Below are 20738 nucleotides of genomic sequence, written 5' to 3'. Positions count from 1 at the left end.
GATGGCCATTTCCACTGATCATAATTCCATTGTTGAGGTATACTAGAATAGATGTATACTGTGCAATTTTCCAAACTCACATTGGTTTCGCATACAGCATCTCTGTAAAGTATGTGTATTCAGCAGTATTCACTCTCTCCACTAAACGGCTCGTTGCAGCTCTTGCCCCCCCCCTCCCTGTGAGCCCAGTGTGCTCCGATTGGTCGGGACCAGTCGGGACGTTGTGAATCGCGCTGAGCTCCGTGGAGGTGTGATTTCCTTGTTTAGCGATACACAGCGAAACACAGCCAAACTCACCCTGAGCACACACAAAGTCACAGCCGAAGTAAAAACAATAAGTGTGGCTTGATATTGAGTAAGAAAAAGGTTGATAAACGCTGTGAGAATGGGTCTGCAGAGAGAATTTCGCCGCGATCCCAACTGTCTGTTATCAGCCTGCAGCCAGGGTGGAGAAATCAGCAGAGCTGCCTGCACTGAGTGTGTGAGGAAGTCCGTGGATTGGTCAATTTGGACCAATCAGCGGGGGCTTAACGTAACGGCTCCGCGGACGTAACGTAACGGCTCCACGGATTGGTCCATTTCGTTCCGGGGACGACATGACATCATGATGTACCCGGAAGAATCAAATGGACAGTGACGTATCTCCAACGAGGCGTTTTGGGGAGGTATTTTCTGTGTTAGAGTTCTACTCGCTACATGGTGTACTTTGAGGGTTTTGACTCTGCACACCATTTACATGCATAAAAACCTTCATAACACACAAGGGGACGGGTACTAACCGGAAAAGCATGACATGTCACCTTTAAAGTAAATAGTTTCTGGTCTTTACTGTTGATTCAATAAGGTGAGTCATGACAACTCGGGATCTGAGCAAGTTCTCTTGTGTTCTTTAGGCGTGGGAAAACTCATATTTATTTTCATGTTTTACTTACAAGACGGAAACCCTCCAGCAAATAAATGCACAAACATCCTGAGCATGTAAGACATTTCTTTCAACGGCTGTCATGCAAAAGCCTGTTGTTGAGTGTGGACGATCAGGTTCTGCTCTGCTGGTTTATAGTTTATTTTTGGACTGAAGACTTTTGTTTCTTAGGACTAGTTGAACAAGCTAAACTGGCTGAGAAAGGTTTGTCTTCCTGTGACTACCTTTGAGCCTTACCACCCAAAATGACTAAAAGCATGGCAACATTTTACATGTCTTCCTCTTATTGGGTTGAAGGTCTCAGAATCATTTAATGCAAACTCATTTATCAAGACCCTAACTTTTAATTGATTGGTCATTTTTGACAACGAAGACAAAGTGCAGTTGGCATCTAACCAGGAGTGAAAAATAAGCAGTAATTGCAGTGTATTGTATAGTATAATATACGAATATATGACAGATATAAAAAGATTTCAACCAGGTTATGAGTGGAGGGGAAGCAAGCTCCTTCTAAACCTGCTGGTCCTGGTACTGAGGTACGGAATAAAGCTCACATTGGTTTAAAAGACCTCAAATTTGGTTTGATAGAAATGTGATCCACTTTGCAATTGCCATGCAGACATTTTATTCAGGGCATCAAAAATAAGCATTGAAGATCTGATTGGCTCTGGACGACTGATGACCATGACCTTATTTCTGTCATTTCCATTTCCTGGTTGGCCATTAGTCCTTAGTTATGGACAATTCTTGTGTTATGTACAGACTGTGTATGAAACGTATATAAATGTGGGGGACTTGGTTATTTCCTTATGACAGCTCAACAGAAACAGATAAAGGACAGGTTCACAGTTGTTCTTGTCAGTCTTCAAACACTAGTCAGGTGCAGCTAAGATGATATGTAGAGCCGTGCTTGTGACTGAATGTTGTTGGCCTGTGTACAGAACAGTATTTGTAGTATAGTATTTTTATTAGCGCTATACGCAATGTTGTCATTTCATTTTTGTGGATGGGAGTTCAGTGCAGTTTAAAACATTTTGGCATGAATGACAAATGAACGACATCATTAAAGTAAATAGTTTCTGGTCTTTACTGTTGATTCAATAAGGTGAGTCATGACAACTCGGGATCTGAGCAAGTTCTCTTGTGTTCTTTAGGCGTGGGAAAACTCATTTCATTTCATGTTTTACTTACAAGACGGAAACCCTCCTTTCTTTCAACGGCTGTCATGCAAAAGCCTGTTGTTGAGTGTGGACGATCAGGTTCTGCTCTGCTGGTTTATGGTTTATTTTTGGACTGAAGACTTTTGTTTCTTAGGACTAGTTGAACAAGCTAAACTGGCTGAGAAAGGTTTGTCTTCCTGTGACTACCTTTGAGCCTTACCACCCAAAATGACTAAAAGCATGGCAACATGTTACATGTCTTCCTCTTATTGGGTTGAAGGTCTCAGAATCATTTAATGCAAACTCATTTATCAAGACCCTAACTTTTAATTGATTGGTCATTTTTGAAAAGGTTTAACTTTACATGAATGTGGAAGGAAATACAACAGACAGACCTTTCTTGTCCACCTTATCCAACTTAAACAATGTAGGAATCTTTATATCAACATACCCAAAGTTTTTTGAAGTCTCTTGGGAAGATAAAGAAGACAACGAAGTGCAGTTAGCATCTAACCAGGAGTGAAAAATAAGCAGTAATTGCAGTGTATTGTATAGTATAATATGCGAACATATGACAGTGTGAAGCTGACAATTGAGCGGGCCCGACCAAGCAAGGAGGCAGAGAGAAGCCTCATCCCAATACCCCTCCTCGACTCCTCCTTTCCCTCACTCGCGTCCCTTCCTTGCATCTTAGCTCCGCCTCCGTAAGATGCGAGCGAGGGACACGAGGAGGTGACGCGAGGACAGAGGAGTCCTCAGGTATTAATTGGGATGTCCTCGTTCACTCAAACGTCACTCTTAAACGACGTCTGTTAATGATGACATGGGCACAGCTGTATCCCCTCTCATCGGGCTTAACGGAATAACCCTTTAGAACCGGCCCATTTCTGGTTAAATATTTATTTAAATGAATGAATCTTTCTCTTGTTAGTCAAGGAATTCAATGATGGTTGGTCCTGCTTTTGTGTTCCGTTTTGGTGTAAATGTAGCCTACATTTAAATAAAAATATAATTATAGTAATGTGTAAGCCTTTTAGAAATGAATTGCACATAATAATTCCCACGGAGCTGTGAGCACTTATACATTTATGTGACGCTTTTCCACTCATCTTCCAGTTGTCGGTTTTCCTGTGTTGAAATCGACCAGCTGTGAAGGTGGGGGCGGGGCTTTTATACGCGAGTAGTGAAAACACTTCCGCGTAGTCTGCTCGCGTGTATCCTCCCTTTCGTCTCCTCCCGCACCCCTCCTCCCTCACCCCTCCTCGATTCCTCCGTGTGCATTTCAGCTATTGGGACGTCCTTCAAAATGGCGTGTCTTGATCGATTTCCGGGTCAAGTCCCAGAGGAGGGGAAGAGAGGAGTCGAGGAGGGGTATTGGGATGAGGCTAGAGAGTTCAAATATAATCCGGTGTGGGCATTTATTCATCACTGTGGGACATGATACACAGCCTCAATATGACTGTCTCATGTGAACACAGTCACCAGCAACAAGGATCTCTCACACACACACTAACAGGAAAACAGAACCTAAATACACCCAGGACTAATCAAACCAACAAGACACAGGTGAGGGGGGAGGAGACAACACAACATAGGGCACCAGGTGAACACAATCACCAGCAACAGACAAGACGGGAGGGGGAACACTTTTCAAAATTAAACAGGAAACAGAGACAGACAAACTAAAACATAGACAGATCGCGACAAATAGATGCATAAATTACATGTATATTCACATTCTTCCTGTGCAATGTTTTGGTGTAGAACAGATCAATATACTTCGCCAAATATTAAGCTATATTATCCGTAACGGAGGCCGAGATCTACGGCTCCAGAGATCACCTCCATTACAGACAGATATAAAAATACTTCAACCAGGTTATGAGTGGAGGGGCAACAAGCTCCTTCTAAACCTGCTGGTCCTGGTACTGAGGTACGGAATAAAGCTCACATTGGTTTAAAAGAGCTCAAATTTGGTTTGATAGAAATTATATATTCTATTATTCCATTTGAAGCACCTACCCACAGGCTCCGAAGAATTGGTCCAGCTAAAATAACTCAAGAGTAAGCATGGTGTGACTGGCTGAAGGAAATCTGTACGTAATTCACTCTTACCATGTCATTGTCTTTTGATGCTTCTTTTAGTCCGGTATCGACATTACCAAGTTCCTGTCAGCAAAGAAGAAACTAGAGGCCAAAAGGAAGAGGCATGAGAAGAAAAATGCCAAAAAAGCTGCAAAGAATAACGCAGTGGACATGGTGAGGATGACCATAGACATATTAAATGTCAATACAAAAGAAGAGGTTTTTTGTCCCTCTATATTGGAAAACTTTGATTGATAAACAGAAATATAAGCGCAAACACTTTCAACATTCCTGACACTAAACCTTGACGTTCTTTAGTTACCACTTTTGATTGCCAATCACCTTCTTAAGCTTCTCATTGAACTTTAACCTCTAATGAGTGTCTTTGCACTGTGCCATGACTCCCCCCGTACAGGAGGAGGTGCCAGAGAGGGAGGAGCAGAAGGACATAGCCATCATTGAGGTGGAGGATGAGCCCGACCCCTCTCTCCCCAGAGCCATCGTCCTCGACCTCAGCCCCGTCAACTTCCTGGACACTGTGGGGGTCAAGGCGCTGCGCAGTGTAAGACTATGTTTCAATATGTATTCATCATTTTGAGAAAATTACATTTAACTGAATTGTTGTCGTCCAAACGGCTCCAAGAAACAGCCACTACTTTTTTTATTATTTTTTAACTGGCAAACATTCTCAAACTGTTATCTTTGCTTTATACATTTGACTTTGCGTTTCTCAACAACTAGAACTTTCTCTCCTCTCATCCCTGCCTTTGCTTTATCTTTTAGCTCCTTGGGCATCCAATTACTGTAAATGAAATTGTCAGACTAATGAAATGATCCCCAGTCTGACCTTTACATTTGTGCTCGTGTGTCTATTCCAGATCCAGAAAGACTACGGGGAAATCGGTATAGAGGTTGTCCTCGCTGGCTGCCAAAGTAAGTCCCTCTGCAATAATAACATTTGAGTGGATTTTTCAAAATATAGAAATATCAGAGAGGGTATAAATCTGTTGAACACCAACACCAGAGCAGCTATGCCGTTTACATAACTTCATATGACTATAGATCTACTTTCTGTATCAATGTTACCAAGAATATAAATGATCCTATCTGTTTTGAATCTATTAAAACTGCATTTGCCTTTTATAAAATGATTTAAATCCATTTGAGTGAATCTTCCATTGTCATCGTTGGGGATCTCCTGACATTTTGATCATAAAATGAGATTTCTTTGTCCCAAATGCTGTAGAACCATCAATCATCTTTTTACCCATTGACATTCCAGACCCAATTAGCCACAACCCATTTGGATTCATTCAACAACACACAATGTTATTTGAGCTGCTTGATGTTATGGAAACATGTACGGTATGTGAAGGAAGTAGTTTCAGAAAACACTATTCCATGTTTTCCAAATCTGGAATATAAGGCAATTTGGGGTCATGAAAAGATTAGTATGCATCGTAAGGATAACTAAAAAAGGGAATACTGAAATCTGGCTGCCATGGTTGGGTTATTGTGTCGAATAAAGCATCAACCCTGTGACTTTTTACATTGTAGCCCACAAATGTGTTTTCTAGCTGGAGAAAATGTGGGTCTCTAGGGAAAATCTCTTTCAACCATAGTGATCGAAGGCGTCCAGTTTATTATATTACTAGGATCAGCAGCTCTAAACATGCTGTTGAAAGCCCGGAATGAGAAAACATATTTATTGTAAGTGTTAAGGCTCGCAAAGGGACGGTAAAAGATATTTACGCAGCCATGACTTACAACGAGGTTCAATACACAGGAGGACTATTCCTCTCTTTCTGACTCCTTTTTTCTTTAGGTTCTTGTTTTATTTATTCTACAACCTTTTTGTTTACTTTATCTTCTTTGATAACTCTCTATTTCTCCCCTTAATTTCATTCAAATTCTCGTCCTCTTATACTTGTGTTTTCCAGCTGGTGTGGTGGACAACATGCAGACTGGAGGTTTCTTTAATGACAAAGTGACAAAGGCCTGTCTCTTCTCCTCCGTCCACGATGCCGTTTTGCACTGTCAGTCTGCCAGGACGCACAGCCAAGATGAGGCCATGTGCTGTGTGAGTATGCACACATGCACTCAATCAGACACTTCATCACAACAAAAAGTACTGAACTGTGCAAGTTCACGTTTTTTGATTTCTATAAAGTTACTCGACAGGGGATATACAAGACGGAATTGTTAAAAAGATTTACCTACTTTTTCTTTAAGTTTGGTATGCTCAAAAGAGAATAATAGTATTAATGGGCATCATCTACTGTTACTATAGAGAAAATCCTATCTAGAGGCATAACCATATTACACTTATTGTTGTCCTAATAAGGAACAAAACCTTGCAGCATTATTCAATTAGAAATGTGGTGGTGTGTATTAAATTAGTTTTATAAAGCCTATCCAATAATGGCTACAGAACTGCTGTGCTCCTTGAAAGTCACAGTTGACTTCTCTACTCAAAACAGCGCAACAAGATCAACACACTGACATATATCCTAGAAAGGTAGTATTGTAAATGTGTTAGTGAACAGTTGCGACTTCACATTGAGTCGACATGGAGTAACATTATCATTAATTATCATCCGAGTTCATTCAGCAGTCAGTGGTGTGGGGATGATGTATTAAACTCTTAATATCCTAATGGACAATGATTAAAACGTTTCTGGTTTGGTTCATTGATCCTCAATCTGCAGCGTGGCCTGGACTGCTGATTGAAAAGGAAATGGGATTTACAGTGAAAAACTGTATTTTATATATATATATATATATATATATATATATATATTAAATGTATTTAGATGCAAATAGCTTTTTGTTTTTCATACACAAATACTTTATTGTACGGATCATCATCATCAATCCGCTGTGACATATGGTATTGTGTTTATGTTAATCTAATGTATACACCTGTGCTTGCAGGGACGACTGTATATTATTCAGTGTGTGCTTTTGTTTTAGTTTTACTGTTTAGTTTGATGCGTGAGTTTGTTTCTGCTCCCATAAGAGAGATCTAACAGAGAACAAAAAGACGAGGCACTGATCCATGAAAACAGTTTACAGGAGCAAAGGCTTTTTCATTGGGGAGATACGGAGCTCACACAGACTCTCACACACACTCACACACACACACACACACACACACACACACACACACACACACACACACACACACACACACACAGGAAAATAAAAATACAAAGCCTGTAAGTGAGGGGATGGTAAAAGAAGCATGATGCTGGTCAAGGGAAATAATTAACACACACACACACACACACACACACACACACACACTTTACCATGCATACAGGTATATGCAACTGTCTAAATACATTCATGCATACAGATTCATATGTGCTGCCCATCGTGTATGAATACACTGTACATGAGAGAAGCAATAGGTGGGTTTGGAAACCCATCTGGCCTATAGTGTATCTCCACTTCATTCCATTTCATAGAAGCATTTCAGCACCCCCGAGGCACACCACAAATTCAATATGTAACATTGAACGTAACGCAGTGAATGCATTAAACCAGAGGGCAAAGTAACAAATAAAGATTTGAAATAGTTTGAACAATTATTTTTAAGAGAGCGGCCTGCTTAGAGACAGTTTAAAGCAAAATGTTCACAATCCTGCTCTGTTCCTCCTCATTAACCTCCAGTGAGACGTTCATGCAGCTGCAGAGAACAAGAACAATCTGGAAGGCATTTGGACAATCTCCTATCCTCTTCATCCTCTTACTTTGTTCCTGTCTTGTTCTTCTGTGTTTTGATTTCTCCTTTCTTCTGTTCCACAGGAGATCCCATCGACACACTTGTGAGCTGTGAGAGGAACGATGGAGGTTAATTTGAAGAAGTGACAGAAACTGTCAGTATGAGCATTTTATCCAGTGAGCTCCACAATTCTGGGAGTCACTTACACTCCAACTTGCAGTCGTACACATATTGTAGCAAAGAAAATGACAACTTAGTACAAACATGCAGTCAAAAATCGAATAATAGCTTAAGCACACAAACATTAAAAAACATTCAATTAGTTTGACTTTATTCAGTAACAAAGCATACTTGCTTGGAGGGTTTATGTATGAACAAATCTGCCAATGTTCATGTACTGAATCACAAGCCTTTAATTGAAAAGGATTGTTATGAACCTCTCCAAAAAACAGTTTTGTTTTTAATTTCCTGTGAAGACGTGTCATCTTGGTGACGCAACAACAGGAAATATCCAAATACCTCTGGACTGGTAAAACTGATGCCTCCCATATGGAAGCAGGGTGTTCTCCCTTCCTGTCTCACTGCGACCAGCAGCTTCAATCACAACCAGGCTCCCGTCCGCACGTTGTTTATTTCCAATTGTGTTCAGGGAACTTGTTTATACTGTATAAGGAGTTGTTGATGACGCTCATTATAGTAACTCAAGCAGGGAGAATGTAGCAGTAGGAACGATCACAGAGGAAATCAAACCCACAACCACCCCAGATGTTCCCATAGTGTACCAAACGATAGATAATATTGTTAACCTGTTGTGACCGTGAGTCTCTTAAGAACATTCTGTGTGTTGATTAGAAAATGTAAAGCCACATATGGAAACGCAAATATGATTCAGAAATGTATCACTTTCATGTTCGCTGTTTTATTTTTGGAAGAATAAGAAATGTCTGTAAACAGTTAGAGAGGTGGATAGAGAGTCAAGTCCACCAACAGCAACAACAGCAGTCCTCTGGTAACTGAAACCAGTAACAATGAGTAATTGTTTATTGGAATTGTAACACTGAATCATACTTAGTTGTAATAAAAAAACACTATTTTACAGTATTGGCTTTCATTTAACATGCATTTTATTGTCTTGGGCGCAAGGACTGACATGTTTTTCTCCATGGAGTCATCTACAGAGTTATACAAACAATGTCTAAAAGATACTTGAGTTGCTTTCCAACCATTACCTTTTTTCTGTCTCGTTATATGTGAACTTCCTTTTCCTTTCACTTAATTGTTCAATCTGACATCGAAATCACTTTTCAGTTTGAAGCGTTGTTGTCCTTCTGCCCTTAACAATCAATAGAAAGAAAGGCAGTTGTCTAGAGGTCTGGACCCAGGATAGATCTTTCCAAACCTTGAAACTGCACTAATCGAAACGTTTATAATCTTAATGGATCAAATAAGGATATGTTACATGAAAGGGGTTCTTAGTAAGATTTATCACCAACTCTGCAGTTCTTCTCACCTCTGGAGCACAGAAGATCAGATAAACCCGAGCTGAAAGAATGAATATTGGACCAACACTTGTCAGGTGGCCAGAAACAGGATTTCCAATGAATGCTTATATTGCTCTGTTTTTCTGTAAATACGCAACTGTTGGCTAACAAGTTTGTCTGAACATAAAGGCGCCCCAGTGGTGTTAGCTTGAGAACAAACAATAGCTCCAACAAACCCCCAACCATAACACATTGTGACACCTGTGTGTAGGAAATGACATTCTAATTACATAATAACATCTAACATCTCCACTATATATCAGTAGTTAGATAATGTAATATCATGTTAACAGCTTCTGCTGCCCCCTAGTGACCAAAAACAAACTATGAATGCTGCTTTGACCTAGTATTTTGCTCACCTTATCCTAACCAAAAATGAATAGAGGTGTTGGATCCCAACATTGTGCATTAATAATTGTGAATGTTTTCTTTGTCATGCCAAACAATGTTCTTATGACCTATAGGATTTTACAAACAAAATGTCTTGTAATTTTAGTGAAGAGAAATATGTTCTGTTATCAGGTGGAGCACTGCAAATATTAAAAACACGGGCTCATCCTCATATGACGCTATTTACTCAGGAACATCAGAGGGTCTGGTATTTACAAAATGTGAACCATGTGGACTCGACCTTTTTTACATAAATGAGGCTAACGGAAGGGGTGAGAGAGGAGAGCTGTACCTCCGCCTCTGGGGAACATTTGCAATGTGAGTGTGTGTGTGACAGAGAGAGAGAGAGGGTGTGTGTATGCATACTTATTTAGTTACAACCCAAACGGCGCTGACTGCATTCTTCCCTTAGCGGGTGGCAAGAGAGGAGTGTCGGAGAGAGGGACATACACAGAGGGAGAGAAAGAGTCCGAGAAGAAGTCGAAACTTCACTGCAGACGCTCCAGCACAGGTTGGTCCTATTTCTATAATATATTTGTATACCTGATTATGGACTTACAATAACAAAAGACTCCAGTGTATTTTATCTTAAACATCAGCATATTTTCCATACTTTGGTTTGAACCATGTAACTTGTAATTTGCTGAGATGTTTTCACATGTCTCAGCTTCTCCAAGATTAGACTTTTCGCATTAAACCCGCAGACAACAACATTGATGGCCAAGCGCGTGTTTACTACAGGTGCAGTGACATCGATATCAGCACAGTCCAGTTGAATCGATTATTTGTATGAGCTTTACTTAAAACACTCTTATTGCAAACGTTTGCCTTCTTCCAGGATGCATGCAGGCACTAATCGCACTGCTGACCCATTATTTAGATTATGAACATGTGCATGAATGTGCACTGATGGTTTCAGCAGAGATGAAAACAAATGGCAGTTCCCAGCAATAATACTCACACATCCTACAGTGGGATTATTTCTACATGTGGACTGCACATTTCTCTCTGTTATTCATGTCTTCTGTTATGATCCTGCCATATGCAGCTTAAATTAATGAGCCATATTTCCCCGCACAGGATTGGCTGCAAAGCAGAAATGTTGCCTCTTAGTGAGGATAACAACACTGACAGACGCGCGGATTGATCTGTTTTTCTATAAAGCTCACCAACAGTAAACCACATAGTTTACTTATGTTTTATATTTGTCACTTGCGACCACCTACTAAATACTGAAGTAGCCTACAATTTAGGTTGTCAGTAAAACTGAATTTCGAAACCCGATCCCCTCAGGAAATAGCTCCACACACAATGGCTATTTTTACCTCCAGCGTTTGCTCCGCGTGCACACGGTCCTCATTGTAATGCTGCACATGCCTTTAACATGATGTAGATGTCCCTTAGCTGCACCTGATGATGCTGTGGAAAGCCTCGTGTGTAATGCGATGGGGAGGGGAAGGGAAGGGGGTGTGTGCTTCAGAGAAAAAGATGAATACTGAAAAATGATTTGTGTGTGTGTGTGTGTGCGGTTCTGCAGAAGTATGCTGGAGAAATATTTTGATATAACTGATTTCTGTTGTGATGTTTTTAAGCCTTTATGCCGAGGAAGCACCATCACATGTCCGCGTGTGTGAAATATATTTTTCATTTTGTATACATGCATAAAGATAGACAGACAACATATGTTATTGTACCCATTTAACATCCATTCAGTTGTCCACTCATTGTGAATGTTTAATCATATTATTTTATTCTGTAGTTATTATTTGTTTTCTTCCCTTTACTGTATGGAGTTGTGCACGTTGACAGTAGCAACACTGCTTTTAATGTATAGTTATTACAATATAATAATATTGGTATGGATTCCGATAGACATAGGGAAGAAAATAAATAGAGAGAGAAAAAGAAGAAGAAGAAGAGAGAGGGGGAGCTTTTGTAAAACAGAGCATATTGTCTCGTGACGTAACGGCGGTTGTTGCGGAAGGTCTGATAACATTGCCTATAGTGCGCGTGTCCGTATGTGTGTGCATGCAGCTCAGGATTCCATCCATCATATCCTAACGGACATGCCGTGTCTTTAGCGATGCATGCCTAACACGCGCACCAAAACCAGCTAATAAATAAACAATGAACGCCGCGACCACCGCCAGCTGCCTGCTCGTCGCCGGCGTCAGCTACTACCTCTACGGCAGCGATGTGTTGATGTCGCTGCTCCGTGTTTTCTCCGCAGACTCCTCCATGCCCGAGCCGGGAGCTGCTCCGCGGCGGAGCCCGCAGGGAGTCCCCTACAGCGACCTGCAGCACCTCGTCAACGCCGACGGACTGCACCTGTTCTGCCGCTACTGGGAGCCCGCCGGCCCGCCAAGGTCAGTGGATAAGCTGTTTGACTGGTGTACGGGCTATGTGTGTGAATTAGGCTACTGGTGTCATTTTAAGTGTTGGTTAAACTGTAATGACCCCATTATCATGTGTTGGTGAGGGATGTGACACTGTTCACGTGGTTGCTTTCAGTCCTGGAGTAAGTCACATGGAGTTAAACTTTTTTCCCCCGAAGTGTGTGTGTCCAGTTTACAAAGGGCACAGTTTGGTATTTCGTCCCTCACACATCAAAATTAATTAACTTATGAATAATTAGTTTGTTAAACGTACGCCCAGGAGTCATACCTGACTGGTCCAACAATTTAACCGTCAACTCTCCTCATCTTCCATAGGAACACCACCAAATGTGCTTATTGTAATCTTCATATGGGTTTCATCCTTTATATATACAGTCTATGGTTTCATCACGAGAAGTAACACTGACTGAAAAACAGCCTACTTTGTTGGGCTGTCCCTCAGTAACTCTGTAATAAATACCCATGCAGACATTTGGCCCCGCTCCATGCTAACAATACATCATCCATCTTCTTTATTTTAAGTCATATGACATTATATAAACTTCTTAACTTGATGCAACTCAAACACAACGCTATGTCAAATTAGACAACAAAAGGACATTAGAAGCATACAATTACCTATTGTAAAATGGATATGTAATACATCTGCATGGTCTTATCCTGAGACCCAAGCTTGGTAGAAACATTTTAATTATGTAAATCTCCTCGTGACCACCATATGCACCAGGGACTCATACTGGGTCATGACCCCGTTTTAAGAAAAAGATTGAAAACTGTTTCTAGTTCAACCCACTAAACAAGCTTAAACATTTTGTCAACACATCAAACAGTACACCTACTTTACTGTGGTTGGATATTCTCTTGAGCTGCTTCTCAAAGTGTGGTCCGCGGACCACTGGTGGTCCGTGAGTATATTGGTACAATTTCACATTTGAAATAAATAAATAAATGTAAGTTTTCCGCACTCTCGCGGGAATATCTCCGCAATGGAGCGAGCTTAAGTTTCACTTTCAATTGCATGATATAGCCCAGATAAACACCTTCATCATACATGTGGCCACTTGTTTGTACCATTTTCAGGCGATTTGTAAAAAACAATGTGTTTTTGGATATTTGTGGAGTTAGGTGGTCCGCGAGTGTTTTTTTATTGGTTAAGTGGTCCTTGGCATGAAAAAGTTTGAGAAACACTGGCTTAGAGCACAACAACATGCAGGAAGTTACAGGTAACAGCTGAAAAAACGGATTTATTACATAACTCACTTGTCAATATTGCTATAATAAAGTGATTGTTGCTTATCCCAAATTACATCAAGCAATACAACCAGATGAATAATGGGTTCAGTTTAAAAAACCAACATGCTTTTGCTAGTGGATCATTCTCTGTTTTTGAGGCCCCTTTGCTATGCACTCCGCTGTGGAAGTGCATGAAACCGAAGACAGATGTCACGCTTAACCTCGCTTACAGACCACATAGTTGCATGTGGTGTGAAGCAAAGACGTGAAGGGATGTGTCAGAATGGCCCACAAAACATGTTTCAGTGCTTCTGCTGCATTTTTGCTCAACAAACCGCTGCTCATTATTCGGCAGTGATTGTCTGGGAATAATTTGCCCTGCATTTCCTCTTTCGCCCTCTGACGAAGATGCCCAGCCTTGGGCAGCATGCTATCTCCCTTAAGGAGGGGCTGCCCTAGCATTTTGTTGTTGTTACCAGTTTATGACCGGGCAACTCTCGGTCAGAGATAGTTATTGTTGTGGGACACCTGGAACACATCCTTCTCGGGGTGTAGATGTCCCCGAGCCATAAGCGACAACAAATGTGATTCAGTGTCCCTCAGCTGTTTAGTCTATCTATTGAAGAATGTAGATTGTTACACTGTGAACTAGTTAAAACGTCAACTACAGAAGGGTTCTTCAGAATTGATTTGGCATCTCTACCGTGTGGTCAGATCGTGGCCTGTGATATGTCTTGTGAATTCTCCGGCCGAAGCTCCAAATAACCGTCAGTGTTTGCCATCAAAGCTCCAGCTCTCCATCGTGTCTCTCTTTGAGTCCTGACTCCACTTGCTTCAGAAGTTTCCCCCACAGTGATGAGTCATTTATTCTTTATTTGCATGCTTGTATACCTGCAGATATGTGTATGTGGGTAGCAAACCATGAGAGTTTGTTTTTGTGGTTGGATTGGGTTTCTCTGTCTGATGCACTCTGCCAGCTCTTGAGAACATGATGTATACATGATTCTGCATGGGCAGTGTGACGAACATTTGACCACATACTTGCCCATAATAGCTCTGATGAGTGAGGCTTAGCTGTGGTCACACAGAAGCCCTTTTTCCAGACCCAAGCCCTCATTCTCCCATGAACATAAATCTACTATCTGCTCATATATTTCAAGCATACTTGGAAATGTATAACTGATTCTAAAAAAGTTTCCTACTCCTCCTGCCAATTGGCACACCATGGCAGGTATATTTTACTTCTTCTTTTTTGGAAGTTAAAAGCTGAATCACTGCAGGCTTAAAATAGCTGCAGATCCTTCTTTGTTGTAACTGTTTCAGAGCCAAGGCTTTGGTCAGCTTATATAAGAGGTGATATCACTGGAGGCCAGCTGTTTTGAAAATGCATGAAGTCATGGTACTGAGAGGCATGCAAAACTCCACAAATTGTTTTGTACTGTTATGTATGATTAGAAGCTCATAATCACATACGCTTTCTAGCCGTTCTGTACATTGTGCTTAAATTCAACCTCTCTGTTGCCACAGAATGTGAGCATTCTGCAAAGATTGGTTTGGATACTGCAACAGAAAGCGCTCCAAGCTCCAGTTACACTTTAACCGTTACACTTTAACAGTTACACTTTAACAGTTCAATTATTCACTGAAGCCCAGACTAATTAAACATATTTAAGCTGAGCTAGCAGCTCCTAAAAGCTGTGTGTGGTAGGTTTACTGCACGTTTTACTAGCTGACAAAACAGAAGCTATTCAGTCAAAGTACACCCTCATCATTACCCCAAACTGATGTATTGGTCTCAATATGCAGTTGAATGCAATGAGTGTTAATCAGAATATAATCGTTAGTAGTTCTCATGGGAACATATTTACCTCGAAACCTCTTAATGCTAAATCCCAGCTATACACACAATATTATGTAAGAGTAAAAACTGCTAAGCAAGACACTCCATCCTGTTGTCTATCGTACAGCCTACACTTGACCATGAAATAAATACTAACTCTGATACACTATACTGTTGTAACACAAACTGCCCCTGCACTGGTGTGTCACATTAAGTTCCATTTGGTCTCAGTAGATGCAGACTCACAGCAACCCACTCACTGCAGCAGTCAGATCAGTAATTTAACACAACGTGACTAAGCGTATCAGAACACAATTCATGAACTCTTCTACAGTAGATGTAGCTTATCCAGAAGCTTATTGCATTATAGGTATAAGACTTGGTTGTTGCCGTTGGCATGAATGGTAATTATACATTCTTAGTATACACTGTGGATGCTTTTAAAATACAAGTTTCACCAATGTTGAAAATGCTATACTTTATGGAAGGATGGATACATTTCTGAAAACGTCAAAACCTTTTTTCTTCTCACTTTTATGATAAGAGTGGTATCATATCAATAACAGGAGCAGCTGGTGCAGTGATACGCTTTGAAGTTAGAGATTTAGAGATTTAGAGATTTCCATTTGAAATTCAAACTGCCGCCAAATGACCAAATATTGTCAGTACATCATTTGGTAAAAGAGTTAAAAACCATACAAGACAGCAACTTGTATCTTGCGATTATGATAACCTGATGATTTTATCAGTCAACCAGTTCATCCATTAAATACCAGAAATAGTGGAAAAACAATTCCTAAAATAAAAAATGATGTCATGACATTGTATGCAAAAACAAAATGTATGTTATAAAGTTAACTATTACATAAGATTAAAAAAAAGCTCCCTATCCTTACAGTTGATATTCTAGAACTTATAAATTGGCTTTAACATTATTTCATTGATACCCCGTCATTGTCAACAATATTAATTCATAATGGGATGTGCTGCATCAATGTTGACAGGCATTTATTCATTGATTCACCAAACTGTCAGCTGACAGTTTATCACATTGGGAGTGTTGTTTGTCTAGAAGGTGAAAGCCAAGCTGTTTACTGTTTGATCCTTATTCTCAATCTAAACTAATGGGAAGGATCTATTCAATTTGTGTTCCTTTTGTTAAACAGCAGGGTGGTGAAGATGCCTTGAAGTGGTTTGATAACCTTGGTTGATTGTTACTTTACTCTTGGCGCAAAAAATGTTGAACGATAATTATATTGTTTCATTAATTTTACAGATCAGGGGCCTCATTTATAAAGGGATATACGCTCAAAAAATGGCGTACGCCAGTTTCTACGCAATGTTTGCGATTTATAAAATACTAACTTGACGGGAAAACGTGCGGTCCTCCACGCAAACTCTAACCCATGCGTACGCACTAAGCACAACAACGGGAGAGACGAGAAACTGCAACACCGCGTTGGCAGAAGGAAGAATGGAGAGAAATATGTGGAAATAATACCATAAATAAAATGTTACCTCTCATTTATCATATATGAAGAATTCATTTTCAAACATTGATTAAAGCCAATCTTAAAATGATTAAACAAACGCCTGTTTGAGACTCCTCAGTGCACACAAACACATAACTTGGAGAAATAAATAAATACGGATATTGAGATGAGATGCACAGGCTGCAGTGGAGACGTTGCGCACAGCTGATCGACAGCTAGGACACAAACCACCAAATACAAAAACATAATTCAGATCCAGTCGTCATGACTCCACTCCGGAGGGATTCCCCGATCATTTCTTACAGTCTCTCATCAAGGGGGTGTCTCCTGTCCCCGGTACAAACACACTGCCTGAGGAAGGCTATGTGTATTGTTTTTGTCATTAACCTTTTTCGGACCACTTATTTATTTATTTTGGTGACGGTCCGACCTCCATGCTGCTACTCTGGTTCAAACTGCATCCACCAAACAATATGATTTATCTCGACCTCCCCAAAATAACCAGAATCTGACACGGTGTGAGATGTCTTTTTTAGCTGTTTTGTCGTCATTTCCTGCGATCTTCTTCATAAAGTCAGTCAAAATGAATGAATGGGCGTTTCTTTGACTATTTATAGGCAAATATGGGCGTTACGTGAAGCCCGCAAAAGCTGCTCCGCATTTCGAGTCGATTGTGATTTATAAAGGGAAACCGGCGTAGGAAGTGCTGTACGCACTTTCCTCGCCGGTGCGCAATGTTTGGTGAATCGGAAAATGTCGGAACATTTCTGTACCTATTTTTTGGATTTCTACTACGTAAGCAACCTTCCCACGTGAATCCTACGCATGGCGTTATAAATGAGGCCCCTGGTCTTCAATGTGTCTTCTTTCCAAAGTGCTTTTGGTTAGATCGCTGTTTAACCTGAGAATTGTTCCTAGTAATAATTTGTTGCTGTTTTATTTTTGGTTGTAGCTGGATACACATTTACTTAATGCCAAACATATTGTCTTACAAAATGAAGCCTTTAATGATTAGGTTGGCACTGAAGTAAACTATTTATAATTCCTTTTTCTATGACCATCATGACAAACAGACAAAATACAACTTAGAAAGTAATGCAGAAATTAATTTGAAATTAGTTTCTTGTTTGTATGAGAAACAGATGGTTCAAAGTTCATTAACTCCTGAAAAGTCCTTTTAAAACCAGGAAGTAGGTGAAAGGTGGAGGGGAGGGCCACAGCAATGATTGATAGATGGCCCAACAGGGGCTTTAAACCCATGGAGATCAGCATACCAGCCATACTAGAGTCTGCATTAAAGTAGTATACTGTACATATAGTATAGTATATAGTTTATGCATTCTTTGTAATGGTCAGCAGGGCAAATACACTGGTGGCTTAAAAAGGACTGATTGTGTAGAACTCTATGAGAAAATGAGCTCTACTTTTCACTTGATTTATCAGTAAACATGGTAAACATAAGTTATGTCCCAGTCAGAAGACTTCAGTCATGAAGTCTTCTTTATAATGCATGATTTCCATTTTATAAATTATGGTCCCATTTAGAATAAAGTAGACAATGAAGCTGGGTTTCAGGTTTTAGCAAACTGTTGATTGACAGCTTGCAACCACGCAACATTTCATATCCCTGCCTGGTTCCAGCCTCTCATCCAAATACTGTATACCTCTGGGTGGGAACGACCAAAGAGCCAAACTTAAGGCTTTAAAATGGTGTTCCACAAACCAATGGGTGATGTTTCAGGTGTATGTCCACTTATTTTTATACATGAGCCATACATTCTTTGCACAGAGCACATCTCCACCATGAAAACCACACTCACACGACTAACTGTCACGTACACTTTGTGTAAATGTCACGCTGCCATTTCTGCTGCTGGTGTCTCGATGATGTTCCTTCCCTGTTTGGGTTCCTGGTGTCAGGCCATTTGGTTTCCCTGCTTCCTTCTATCACTGTTACACATGTCAGTGGAGGCTACTTTACAAAGATAAAGCTCTATAATGGCTCTCTTCATATTTGCACTTGGGGGCACATTTTGGCTGAGTAATGCACTTTATTAAATATTAGGACCAATTGTATGACCATAAAACTAATTTAGTAGGTGATCCCAGAGCCAGCTGTGATCTTTCACAATTAACGAATATAAGAAAAGAAGAGAGGAAACAGATAAGTTAATTTTAGCTTCTCATCCCACTGTTCCTCATTTTTACAATGACTTAACGATTTTAAAAGGATTTAACAGTAAGCTAGAACTGCATCTTTGAAATGACAGTACAATGAACAGCTTAACTGTCAAATAAAACGAGACATGGATTGTTGTAAATAATCAGTACTCTATATAACTTTTTAGGATTTCCTAAATCAAAATATTATACAGCATTAAATGTAATTTAAAGTAGCCCGTGGGGAAAGGAACATTTTGCAGCAGCAAGTAGTGATAAGATGCCGAAAAAGCAAAATACATTTACAGAAGAAAACAGGAAATGGGTTATGCAAACATCCAAAGCTTTAAAATATAGAGGCGACAGCATGGGATCAAAGGTAGTATATTATTTAAATGTTTAAGACATTAACATTAACATAAAACATGTAATAAAGAAAGGCATGTTATTTTTCATTTTAGCAGCATTAAAGCATGTTAACTGAATCTCTAAATGAAAGATAAACTTCATTTGTAAGTGTTTAAAGGGGCCCTTTTATACTTGTTTCAAGGTTTCACAATTGTATTTAGTGTCTCTACTGTGACATGTCTCCATGCTTTAATGTTCAAAAAGCTCTTTATTCTTCTCATACTGCCTGTGCTGCAGAACCTCTTTTCACCCTCTGTCTGAAACCAGAGCCCAGTCTGCTCTGATTGGTTAGCTCGATGGCTCTTCAATGATTGGTCAACTGCTTAGCATATCATGCACAATGTGTTGAAGCGCAAGCCAATAGATGTCCAAGTGTTACATAGTGATGTCACTTAGTTGCGCAACTAAACAAAGGAGTCCAATGGAGGCAATTCAGGCAGCGGGGGAATGTGGGAGAAAAATTCCATCTAGCGTACACTTTTGGATTTGAGCCTTTGCAGACTATTTACATGTACAAAGCAGAGTTCCCGTTAGAATATTTTTTTGCCGGTCAACATGTCCGTTAAAGTTTAAATCTTCCGGACAAAATGAGAAAAGTGCCGGTCAAAGGTCTTCTTTGTTATTTATTGAGCTTTAAAACAAATTGATATGATTCAATATTAAACTAATTATAGTAGATTAACTACATTATTCAAAAGTGAACAGTAACTTACAATAACACGGGAATAATAAACGGAGCGCTCTCTCCCTCTCCTGACAGCCCGTCAGTATCATGCAGCTCGCGGATCAGTAATGAGTGACCCGACAGTGAAACTAAACATATCTATAACTAGTTACGGTAGTTTGAGAGGTCATTAAAATAGCTACGTGTGATATTCTAACCTGAAGTGTGTGTTTTGTTCGCTCACCGCTGATCATGCAGAGCTGCGTGTCGACTCATCAGCAGCAGCTGATCTCTCTCTCCTGTCAGATTAGACTTCACTCGCGTTTATGTCCATATCGATCAGATCCAGCTAGTTCTAGCTAATAATAGGACTACCTGCTTATTAAAAGACACCTAAACAATAAGTGTCGCTATGCAACCGGGTGAGGCCACAAAGTATAGCGCAGCATTATGCATTTGTTTACATGCCCACCGGAACCCCGAGGCATTACCAACAGATCAACGCACAATCAACCCATACAGGACATCTCTTTCTCCACATTAAGGCTGCTTCTCAGGTCGACTATTTTCATTTCCTCGCTCCTCGGTCCTCGGTCTCACCGGAAGTTGATTTACCTGCGCCATCTTGAGTACCGTCCCATGGCTCTTATTTCTGCCGGAGGACTGAGGATCGAGGAGCGAGGAGCGATCATGGAGGAGCGATAACCGAGGAACCACCA

The 20738-nt window shown here is 40.3% G+C and overlaps 2 protein-coding genes across 4 annotated transcripts in view; both read left to right on the top strand.

Moving 5' to 3' along the window:
* Positions 1-8990, top strand: part of LOC117541872 (solute carrier family 26 member 6-like) — a 30552-nt gene extending 21562 nt beyond the window's left edge. For both annotated transcript variants that reach the window (XM_034209140.1, XM_034209139.1), the window contains 5 exons: positions 4228-4341; positions 4583-4729; positions 5046-5100; positions 6108-6247; positions 7978-8990. In XM_034209140.1, the coding sequence (XP_034065031.1) occupies positions 4228-4341; positions 4583-4729; positions 5046-5100; positions 6108-6247; positions 7978-8001 (480 nt within the window). In that variant the 3' untranslated portion in view covers positions 8002-8990. The remainder of the gene's footprint in view (positions 1-4227; positions 4342-4582; positions 4730-5045; positions 5101-6107; positions 6248-7977) is intronic.
* A 1189-nt stretch (positions 8991-10179) lies between these two features.
* The window catches only part of mgll (monoglyceride lipase), a 55227-nt gene continuing 44668 nt past the window's right edge, over positions 10180-20738 (top strand). Inside the window, exons 1-2 of one of the 2 annotated variants that reach the window (XM_034209415.1) lie at positions 10180-10336; positions 12056-12191. In XM_034209415.1, the coding sequence (XP_034065306.1) occupies positions 12064-12191 (128 nt within the window). In that variant the 5' untranslated portion in view covers positions 10180-10336; positions 12056-12063. Of the gene's footprint in view, positions 10337-11850; positions 12192-20738 lie in introns of those variants that run through there. The other variant, XM_034209414.1, reaches the window with a different exon arrangement.

Source organism: Gymnodraco acuticeps, unplaced genomic scaffold, assembly GCF_902827175.1.
Source record: "Gymnodraco acuticeps unplaced genomic scaffold, fGymAcu1.1, whole genome shotgun sequence".
NCBI lineage: Eukaryota > Metazoa > Chordata > Actinopteri > Perciformes > Bathydraconidae > Gymnodraco > Gymnodraco acuticeps.
The sequence above is the reverse complement of the archived record's forward strand: the minus strand, read 5'-3'. Positions and strand labels throughout refer to the sequence as shown.